The 10,795-nt window shown below is 62.3% G+C and overlaps 1 protein-coding gene across 1 annotated transcript; it reads left to right on the top strand.

The window, feature by feature from the left end:
- The first annotated feature begins 21 nt into the window (after nucleotides 1-21).
- On the top strand, nucleotides 22-10,586 carry LOC113955515 (discoidin, CUB and LCCL domain-containing protein 1-like). The gene is made up of 15 exons (XM_027661093.1): nucleotides 22-133; nucleotides 2,983-3,204; nucleotides 5,787-5,924; nucleotides 6,327-6,378; nucleotides 6,542-6,614; nucleotides 6,736-6,869; nucleotides 7,008-7,045; nucleotides 7,168-7,362; nucleotides 8,009-8,130; nucleotides 8,213-8,381; nucleotides 8,490-8,582; nucleotides 8,750-8,840; nucleotides 8,997-9,034; nucleotides 9,196-9,312; nucleotides 10,041-10,586. The coding sequence occupies exons 1-15, from the start codon at nucleotides 22-24 to the stop codon at nucleotides 10,403-10,405; spliced, it is 1,959 nt and encodes a 652-aa protein (XP_027516894.1). The 3' UTR covers nucleotides 10,406-10,586.
- The last annotated feature ends 209 nt before the right edge of the window (nucleotides 10,587-10,795 follow it).

The following is a 10,795-nucleotide window of genomic DNA, read 5'->3' on the forward strand; positions in this document are numbered from 1 at the left end:
AGCGGCGGCGGCGGGAGGAGGATGCGGGCGGGCGGCGGGGCGGCCTCGCGGGCGCTGGCGCTGGCGCTGCTGCTCCGCCGCTGCTGCCTCCTGCTCGGCCCGCTGGGGCTGCGCCCGGCCGCCGCACAGGACGGTGAGTGCGGGTTGGGGGGGCACCGGCGCCGGGAGTCCCCGGTCCCACCGGCAACTCTCGGGGCTTCCCTTTCGCTCGCCGGATTGGGGAGCAAGGCTGGGTGTGGGATGGGGAACGGGACGTGGCTGCTCTCTGTCCTGGTGAGTTCCGGGACGGGCTCCTCGCTGTGTCCCGACCGGGATCGGACCGGGATGGGCTCCCGGGAACGGGTCCCTGCTGTGTCCCGAGCGGAGCGCACCGGGACAGGGTCCTCACGGTGTGCTTGCCCCGGTCTCGATCCGGGACGAGATTCCTGCCATCCCTCTGCTCCAGCAGCGATCGGGGACGGAGCCCCCTCCATCCCTCTGTCCCGGTACCGGACGGGATGGAGCACATCCATCTCTCTGTCACGGTCCCGTTCCGCGTCCCTGCCGTCCCTCTGTCCCGGTACCGCACGGGATGGAGCACATCCATCTCTCTTTCACGGTCCCGATCCGCGTCCCTGCCGTCCCTCTGTCCCGGTACCGGACCGGACAGGGTCCGCTCCATCCCCCTTCTCCGGTACGAGCTCCCCGCTGCCTCTACCCCCCCTCATCACCCCGGTCCTGCTCCCCCCGCTCCCTCTGTCCCCACTCCCGGTGCCTTCTGTCCCAGTGGTCCCGGGGGTCCCGGCTCCGTCCCGCCCCCAGGGCTTTCTCCAGGATCCCCTAATCCCCGGGTTAAGAGGATCGCAGTCGGGAGAGCCGGGCAGCGGCTCCATCCCGGGAATGCCGCGGAGCAGTGGGATTTGCACCCGCGGGGTCCAGGACGACCCCGAGGGAATGTTCACCCAGATCTCATCCCGAAGTTGATGTTTCCCGGTGCCGCTTGTCTTCAGCTCATCCCGGAGCGAGGAGAGACAAGGACGGGGCATCCAAGGCATCGTTCCCAGCGAAGGGAAACTGAGGCACGGGGCCAGGGCGGGATGACCAGGGGCACAATCCCGCTGCGTCCCCCAAAGCTGGGACACATCCAGTTTTGGGACACATCCTGCACAGGGTTTCCAGCGGATCCGAAACCCGCTGGTGGACGCGGGGGAGCTTTCCCGGGGCCGGCGGCGTGACGGAGGCGGGAGCGTGCCGGGCTTTTCCCGGAGCATCGCCCTGTTGTGTCTTTCCTGCATCCTGTGAGAAAACAAACAAATCCCTGGCAGGATTGAGCCCAGCGGGGGCCCGGCCGTGACTTCACCCTCACCCACCGGAAACCCAGTTTCCACATTTTTTGGCAATTCAGGGGTTTTTTTTGGGGGGGAGGGGAGGGCAACTCCGCCGTGGCTCTGTCTTGGCTATTCCTGGCCCCTCCGGAGCATCTACCGGAGCCGAATTCCCAGGAGTGCCCTCAGCTCTCGGCTTATCTCTGGCGTGGCTTATCTCTGGCATTCCCTCCCGGCACGCGCTGGCCACACTCGGGATGTTTTTAACAAGGATTTCCTTTCCCGGGGTGGGTTTTTTTTTTCCTGGAATGGATCCCCCCAGCTCCTCCGCACCCACCAGCGTGGAAATGGAGCTTGGACGGGGTCCATCCAAGACCCCCGACTGGGCTCACTGGGGTCTGGCCGTCCTGGGCAGGGAGGGTTTTTCATGCAGATCCCAACGGCTTTGCCTTTCCCTGCTGGAAACTCCCCTGAAATACCCCGAATTTCTCTCCCCCAGCACAGCAGCCCTTCTGGGAGCCACTGTCCCGGCAGCCCTGGGGTCCCCACTGCCCCTCCACCACCCTCAGTCCTGGAAGGTTTGATCCTTCCCAGCTCTGCTCCATCAGCATCCAGAGGGAAAACTGGGGATTTCTCCCGGTCCCACAGGATAAACCCCCCCAGTTTGGCCTCCAGCCCTTCCCGCAGGCTGGGGAGGAGGGAGGGGGCTCCGGGGGGAAGGCTGGCATCTTCCACCTCCGGCGCCCCCCCTTTTCATCCCTGCAGGATTTTCCCTTGCCGGCACTTTGTGCCGTCTCCCGGCGACGGCGAGGGGAGCCAAGGCTGGGCAAACCCCTGCCCACCATCCCTTTTCTTTCTGGCTGTGCCAGGAGGATGCTTGGCAGGAGCAGCAGCTTTTTGGGGAGGCGGAGAGAGGGTGGGCACTGGACCCCCACGTGCCCCCAGCCCACACAGAGCGGCTGAGCGATGCTTCCCCTCTCTCCCTGCATCCCAACCCTGCCCACAAGTCCCGTCTGGATCCCAACACCGGGCGCTTTCAGCTCGTTTCCAGGATGTTCCCTCGTGCCTGGGGGCGGTGAGCTCAGAGAAAAGCCCCTTTTGTGGCGGGTCTGGCATCGCCCTGGGAAGGAGGCAGTGGGGATGCAGCTGCCCAAGGTCATGCTCAAGGTCAAGGCGGGTCCTGGGGGGCTGCTCAGTGCTGTACAGCCCCATGGATGGGGGTATTTCCTCCTTGAATCCCTTTGTGTCCCCCCAAATTGGGGTTCTCCTGGCCTGGGGGACAGAGAGGAGCTGGAAGTGCTGGGTGGCTGTGGGGAGAAACTGATGCAGCTTCATCCTTGGATGTCCCCAGGGATGAATCTAGGAACCCCTCCCTTTCCCCCCTAAGATGTCTGGAGTTATGTTACTTAATGAACTGGTTAAAAGGCAGTGCTGCTTGCCTTTTTTTTTTTTAATTTTCAAATGGAGATCTACTGCTGAAGGCTTCCCTGAAAATTAAGCACTGCTGGTGAACCAGTACCCCCCCCTCCCAGTGCAGGGGAATGACCAGAAAATCCACCAAAAAAAAAAAAAAAAGATGTTTTGGACTAGGAAAACCCATTTGAAGGTGCTGAGGGGGGTCACACCAACAGGGGGGAAACTGCAGCAGGGAGCTGAGCCCTTCCTGGTGTCTCCACAGGGAATGGCTGTGGCCACACACTGCTGGCACCCCACAGTGGCACCCTGAGCTCCAAGAACTACCCGGGCACGTACCCCAACCACACCATGTGCCGCTGGCGGCTCCAGGCGCCCCTGGGCACCTCCCTGCTCCTGGCGTTCGGGGACGTGGATCTGGAACCCTCGGAGCACTGTGCCCACAGCTCCCTGCTGCTCTCGGACCCCCAGGCTGGCACTGCCTACGGTAAGGGGGAGGTCCCATGGGGAGGGGAAACTGAGGCAGAGCCCACCCAGGGGCTGTGACATCAGTGACCTGCACGGGGACAGTGTTGGGGAAATGTGGGGGTTTATCTGATTTTGTCACGGGAAGGGGAGGAGGAGGTGTCCATGGAAGGGGGTATTTGAGGAGGGGTGTATCTGAGGAAGGGGGTATCTGAGGATGAGGGTATCCAAGGAAGGAGAATGTCTGAGGAGGGAGTTATCCAAAGAGGGAAATACCTGTGGATGAGGGTACCCAAGTACAGGGGGTTATCTGAGGAGTGCATTATCCAAGGAAGAGGAATATCCAGGTATGGGGGTACCCAAATACAGGGGGCATCCGAGGAGGGAGATATTTGAGAATAGGGATATCTGAGGAGGGGGGTACCCAAGGAGAGGATTAGTGAAGGAGGAGGATATTTGAGGATGGGGGTATTTGAGGAAGGGGGTACCTGAGGAGGGGGGTATTGCCAAGCTGGAAGGGGAGAGAGCAGTTGGGACCAGATGCAGCTGCTGATGGATTAATTCCATCGGCCCAGCCACTGCCCAAGCGCTTCCAGGATTTTCCCCGAGAGATTTAATGGTCTTGGAGGGATTTGGCAGCACCAGGAGCATGATGGGTGCCAGGGAAAATGTCTTGAGGGGGTGGGGGGGAGCATCATGGGTGGGATGGGATGGAGGAGCAGCCCTGGTGAGGGGCAGGGGACACGACAGGAAATACAGGATGGAAGGGAGCCAGCGTGGACCCACATCTGCTCCCGGGACTGGGAATTCTCCCTGTCCTCCAGGGCTTTCACCCTTTTCTGGGGTGGTATCCAGAGGGGTGACAGCACGTGAGGTCCCTGCCCCCATGGGACATGTTTGTCCCCAAAGCCAAGAGACCTCCTGGCCCAGGCTGTGGGAAAGGGGGGACCCCCTGATGATGCTCCCAGGAGGCTGGGGGAGGTGTTGGGGGGCTGGGGGAGGTGGCTGGGCACCCACAGCCCCTTTGGGAGCCCTCACCAGGGCCGTGCCAGTGCATGACACAGGGCTGGGGTCCCTCTCCCGCAGCCGGCGCCGGCCCTTGAGGAGTCCCAGATGTTTTTCGGGAAGCGGCCGGAGCAGGCGGGGGCCGTGGACTCCTTCCCGCTGACTCAGCCCCAGTGTCTGGCCCCTGGCCTGATCCTGCCTGGAGACGTGGCTGGGTCCCTGTGGGGGTGGCAGCCTCCAGCCCTGGGGCTCAGCCAAGGGGTCCCGGGGTGTCCCCAGGAGCCATGCAGACGTGGCAGCAGCGACCCGGGGCAGTGGGTGGGAAATCTGCTCGTGTCTCATCTGCATCTCATCTGCATATCGTGCAGAGCCCCCTGTCCTGTCATGTCTGTGACCCTGTGACATCCCTGCACACACATGTCCCACGTCCCCTGGGCTCTCAGTTCACCCCAGGCAGGGGGAGGGTGCAAGTCAGGAGGGGGGAAACTGAGGCACGGCACGACCCCACATCGTGGTGTCACCATGGGAGGTGTCACCAGCAGCCCCATGGGGACACAGGGACACAGCTCCGTGTCCCCCAGACAAGAATGGTGTTTGCTCAAAGCATCTCTGGGCACCCCGAGACCCCAGTGATGGACGTGACACAGAGCAGAGCGATGGGGATGATGGCAGTCTGGGGATTGGGGCCACCTCTGGTCCCCAGCTGGGTCCAGGGATGTCCCTAAGGAACCCTCCTGCCTGCTAAGCCGAAGTTTTAATCAGGGAGATGGAGATTGCAAATTAATGGGGATTAAACGGGGGCGGGATTTAGGAGGCAGCTCCGGCAGCGCCTGTGAGAGGGGAGATGGGGAGGGGGACACAGCCCCCATTTCGGGGTCCCGTGGGGTGATGCCACATGTGCCAGCCCTGGCAGTGGGGGATGTGGTGGCAGGTCCCCATAAGGGCTGGTGGCCGCTCATGCCATCCCAGGAGACATCTTGGGGTACCCCCCAGGAACCTGATCCAGCTCCCATGCCCTCATCTGGGGGCTGTGTCCCCCCCTCCCCGTGCTGCTTGTGGCTGTGGGGGGACAGTGTGGTGGGGAGGGGGCAATCGGGCGGCTGCAACCCAGGTCCTCCCATGGCATGGATGTAACTGCTCTGGGGATGGGGCCACTCTGGGTGTGGGGCCACCCTGGGGCTGGGACTGCCCTGGCACAAGGTCACACTGGTATGGGACCACCTTGGGACGTGGGACCACCCTGGGCAAGGGGACACCCTGGCATGGGACCACCTTGGGACGTGGGACCCCCCTGGGCAAGAGGACACCCGGGCGTGAGGTCACCATGGCATGGGACCACCCTGGGTGTGGGACCACCGTGGGGCTGGGACAACCCTGGGCATGGGGCCACCCTCAAGATGGGGACCCTTCAGCACCCTGGGGCTGGGATTACCCTGGGGATGGGCCACCCTGGGTGTGGGACAACCCTGGGACCTAAATACCTGAGCTCCCCCAGCCCTGGCGAGGGCTGAGCCGGGGGAGGTGAAACCCTGGGGTCTGTGTGCCCTCACCTGTCCCCAGGGAGCCCCAACCCTCTCCACGGCCCCGTCCCTGCGGCAGGGCCCTACTGCAGGAACTCCGTCCCCTCTGCCCCGCTCCTGGTGACAAACTCCAGCTCTGTGACCGTCCTGTTCAACAGCACCAGCCACCGCTCGGGGCGAGGCCTCCTCCTGTCCTATGCCACCTCTCAGCACCCAGGTGAGGGGGGGCATCCCCTGGGGGTGCAGAGACCCCCCCAGGATGTGTCTTGGCCCGTGGAGGGGGGCACGGCCTGAGGTGGAGGGAGCTCCTTGCTGACCCCTGGGTGGGCTCCCATTGCCCTGAATATCCATGTTCTCCCCGACTGGGGGCACAACATGGGACACCCCCAGGTCAGGTGGCCAATATCAAACAGAGCCACTCTAGATGGTGGCACTGCTGCAGGGACCAAAGGGCCACCTCTCCCTACCCCTCCAAACATGGGGATATGGGGTGGAAAACCCAAACGTGGAGCAGGATTTGGTTGGGAAGGGCATGGGAATGGGGTGCCCTTGGGCAGAGGTGGGTGGGTGTTGTGGGGTGGGTGTGGGTCCCTCACCCTGGGGTGTCCCTGCCTTGCAGACCTGGTCTCCTGCCTGGTTCGAGGCACCCACTACACCCAGGAGCACATCAGGTGAGTGGTCGGGGGGGTGAGTGGTCCTGCTTTGGTGTCCCCCACCCCGGCAGTTCCCATCAGCCCTGGTTTCACCCCATCCCTCTCCCGGGGCTCTTGGGGAACAGAGAGGGTGTGAAGAGGGGCAGAGCAAGCCCTGAGCCCCCCTTGCTGTGCGTTTCAGCGTGTACTGCCCTGCGGGCTGCAAGGACATCCATGGGGACATCTGGGGCAACCCCAGCCAGGGCTACCGGGATGTAAGTGTGGGACAGTCCCCAGCACATGTGGCCACTGCCTGGCACCCCCAGCAACCCCCAGGGGGTGGGTTGGGCCTCGGGGTGCCCTGTGGGGGCTGCTCTGACCCCCTGCTCCCTGCAGACCTCGGTGCTGTGCAAGGCTGCCGTGCACGCCGGGGTGATCGCGGACGAGCTGGGCGGGCAGGTCACGCTGTCCCGGGAGAAGGGGATCACGCTCTATGAGTCAGCCTTTGCCAACGGGCTCCACTCCAAAAGGTGGGTGAACAGGGGCTGCACCCCACGCCCGGCTGTGGGACCCACCTGTGCTGTCACATGGAACAGCCAGCCCCCGATTGCAAACCCCCCCCGGGCTTGTTCACCAGCCTGATGCTGCCCCTGCTTCCCTCCCCACAGGGGATCCCTCTCCGAGAAGCGACTCATATTCCACAAAGGTATTTTTTGTCCCACTCCCCCTGAAATTAAGGCACTGTTTGGGCTGCCAATCCCAGTGCCACCCCCGTGCCACGCCTGGTTGGGGGTCCTGAGTTCCCAGCCTGCCGCCTCCTGTCCCCAGCCTGTGACGATGCGCTGGAGGTGGCCGCCTTCAACGCCTCATCCTGGTGGCACGAGGTGGATGTGCTGGGCCAGGTCAGGGCCTGGGTGGCCGAACGGGCAGCACTTGGCACCGCCGGCCACTCCTGGGCAGCCGAAACCAGCGCCGAGACCGCCTGGCTGGAGCTGGACCTGGGCACCCGCAGGAATGTCACAGGTGAGGGGGACAACAGCTGCCCATGTCCCCGCTCCACCCTGACCACTGTGGTGACACGGTGCCAGCCCCGTTGATCCCCACAAAACCACACCCCCACAACTCCCAGGACGCACTGGAGCTCCTTGTGTCATGGTTTTACTGGGATACAAAGCAAATCAACTCCCCCCCCCCCCGCTGTGCCCTGTCCCCCTTTTTGTCCCTTCTTCCCCCTCCCCTTCATCCGCAGCAGTTTCTGGGACGAACAAGTTAATATTATGCTCTTGCATCTGGTGCCAGCGAGCGCCTTTTGTGCTTCGGAGCCTGCCCAGAGCGGGGGCTTTGTGCGCCGGCGGCCGGCCAGGAAAATGGGCACATTGTCCGCCTGGAGGCTGGAGGAGGGAGGAATGTGGGGCTGGCAGCCGGGGCCGGAGGTTATCGGCTGCTGGGAGCAGAACGGCCGGGGGGGGGTCCCGCACTGGAATCTGCCACCCAAACCCCTTCCCGGCGTCAGAGGGACCCTCCTCCACTGGGTGATGTCCTGCCCTCCTCCTTTCCCGGCTGGAGTGTGGATGTCCAAGAGATGGGGGTTATTCCAGCCCTGCCCCAGGCTCTTCCCCAGTCCCACACCCCGTGACTGACAGCGGGGACCCCCCTCCTGCACCCACAGGCATCATCACAAAGGGCTCCTCCGAGCACCACGACTACTACGTGATGTCCTACCGGGTCTCCTCCAGCCGCGACGGGAAGAACTGGAAACCCTACAGGGGCAGTGCCAGCCAGGAGGACAAGGTGGGCATGGAGGGAGCAGCAGAGGGGCTGAGACCCCCTGCCTGTGGATATTCAGCTTTGGCACCTCTTTTGCCCTCTCCAGGTCTTTGAAGGAAATGCTGACAGCCACGGGGAGGTCTCCAACGCCTTCATCCCCCCCATCGTTGCCCGCTACGTCCGTGTCACACCCCAGAGGTGGCACCAGCGCGTGGCCCTCAAGGTGGCCCTGGTGGGCTGCCCCCTGGCGCGGGTCCGCGCACCCCGGCCCTATGGTGAGCCCTTCCCGAGGATCCCACACCCCCCCATCCCAAACATCCCTCCCGGGACCGCTGCCTCCCCGGTGCTGCTCCCACAGTCACTGTCCCCTCTCTGCCCCGCAGTGCCCAGTGTCCCCAGGGAGGTCCCTGTGCCCACCAGCCGCCTGTCCACCCACACCCCCATCCCTGGCATTGCCCTGGACCCGGAGAAGGCAGGTGGGTGCCATGGGGGGCACAGCATCGTCTTGTGGTGCTCCCGGTGCCACTGGGGCTTCATCCCCCTGTGACAACACGTTGATTTTCTCTTCTGGGGGCCCTGGATGGGCTCCTGGCACCCCTGGGTGCAGAGGGGTGGGATGGGCTGATGTGCCCTCCCTCCCCAGGCTCCACGCTGCTGGTGATGCTGCTCATTGGTGGCTTCGTGCTCCTCTGCTCCGTCCTCCTGCTCCTGGCTTTCCTCTGCCATAGGAAAAGGTGGGTCCCATCCTGCCCCCCACTTCTACCCGGCATCACCTTCCCAAAATGTGGCAGCTTCATTCAGCTGCTCACTCAGTGGGTGTGAGGAGGTGGGTGATGGTGGGCACAGGGTGCCTGGCACCCCTCACCCCATCTTGCTTCTCCCCTTGGCAGGAAATCAGCAGCAGAGCTGAACTGTGGGATCACAAAAGGTAAAGGGTCCCCAAGCCCTCCCCAGAACCAGGAGTCCTGTGGGCCATGGGGTGCAGCTGGTTTAACTGGTGCTGCTGCTGAGCCCAGAGCCATCCCCTTCCTGGGGGGACCTGTCCAGGTGACAGCCTGGGACAAACAGGGGTTTCTGCTCCCTGCCCAGGGTACCCCAAGCTGGAGTCAAGCCAGGTGTGCTCCCTGCAGAGCTTGCAGCCCCCCAGCCTGGCCTCCTTCCCCACGGCACCTGCACCAGGAGACCTCAGCCGGACCCACTCCCCAGGTAACAGGGACAGTGGGGGGCAAACAGGTCCCCCAGCCCAGAGTCAGGACCGTGTCTCCCCCACTGCACCCTGGGGACACTCTGGGGTGTCCATTCCTCTCCTCTTCCCCTTCTGGTCCAACCCCTCCTGCATCACAGTCCTATGCAAAAGGGAGACCCTTTGGGGGCTTATTATTTTATAATAGTAGTAACAATAATAATAGTAAAAGAATAATAAACAGTAATAAAGAATAATAAATAATAAATAAGGATAATAACAATGGTAACAATGATAATAATAATTACAGCAATAACTATACTATTACTAAATAATAAGAACAGCAATAATGATATGGGTAATAAATAACAGCTACAATAATAAATAATAAGAACAACATTAATAATAGGGATGATAAATAACAATGATAATAATATTAATAACAACAATAATAGCAGATGGTAGTAGTAGTAGTAATAATAATATTAATATTTAATAATAATAATAATAATAATAATAATAATAATAATAATAAATTCCATCTCTGTCACAGCCGTGGGTATTGGAGGGTGGCCAGGTGGCACCAGGAGCCCTTCTCTGTGCTGGGGCAGAGGGATGTGGGGTCCATGGGGCGGGCATCCTACCCCTGGTTTTGGCACAGCTTTTCCCAGCCCCGGGGGTCCAAACACGCCCACTTTTTCAAGCCACCCCCGTCCCAGCCCCACCCCCTGACCGCGCAGCCCCGTTTCAGAGTACGCCGAGCCAGATCTGGTGCAGGTGAGCCCCAGCAGCCAGACGGGTCCCTCCACCTTCAAGCCGCTCCTGGACGAGGGCTACACGCTGCCGCTGGTCCTGAGCCACTACGACGTGCCGGGGAAGCACCACGAGTACGCGGAGCCGCTGCCCCCGGAGCCCGAGTACGCCACACCCTTCAGCGAGCCCGAGCCCCCCGGGATGCGCCGCAGCCCCTGCGGCATCGCGGGGCCCCCCGGGTGCCCCCCGGTGCGGTACCGGACCCCCGCCCCACGGCCCGGGGAGCAGCGGACTGGCAGCCCCGGCCCCGAGGGGTCCCGCGGGGACTGTCCCCTCGCACACGTGTATCACGAAGCCTTGTGAGGAGGGGGGAGCACGGTACCGGGAGGGGAGGAGGATGTGCGGGGGGAGGGAGCTTCCCCGCGGTCCCCGGGGGGCTTTTTTAAAAATAATCCTATTTAAATATATATATTATATATATTTATATAGATAGATGTATGTATGTGCTCCTCCCACTGGTCCCGGGTGTCACAGCGATCATCCTGGATCACCCAGCGGGTCTGGGGTATCACAGGGGTGGTCCCTCCGTTCTGAGGCATCACCGTGATGGTCCCTCTGCTCCCACCGGTTCAGGGTGTCACAGGGACCGTCCTGCCCGTCCAGGGTGTCACAGGGATGATCCTTCTGCTCCTGCCGGTCTGCGGTGTCACAGCGATCGGTGTCGCATACCCCGAGACGTCACAGGGACCATCC

This window comes from Corapipo altera, unplaced genomic scaffold, assembly GCF_003945725.1.
Source record: "Corapipo altera isolate COAL_440 unplaced genomic scaffold, ASM394572v1 201, whole genome shotgun sequence".
Lineage (NCBI taxonomy): Eukaryota > Metazoa > Chordata > Aves > Passeriformes > Pipridae > Corapipo > Corapipo altera.

What these genes read in the sequence shown, in the direction of transcription:
- LOC113955515 (XM_027661093.1), top strand. Translation starts at nt 22, where the DNA reads ATGCGGGCGGGCGGCGGGGCGGCCTCGCGGGCGCTGGCGCTGGCGCTG. An exon ending in TACACCCAGGAGCACATCAG is followed by an intron (nt 6,379 to 6,541) that starts GTGAGTGGTCGG and finishes TGTGCGTTTCAG; the next exon opens with CGTGTACTGCCCTGCGGGCT. An exon ending in TTCCTCTGCCATAGGAAAAG is followed by an intron (nt 8,841 to 8,996) that starts GTGGGTCCCATC and finishes TCCCCTTGGCAG; the next exon opens with GAAATCAGCAGCAGAGCTGA.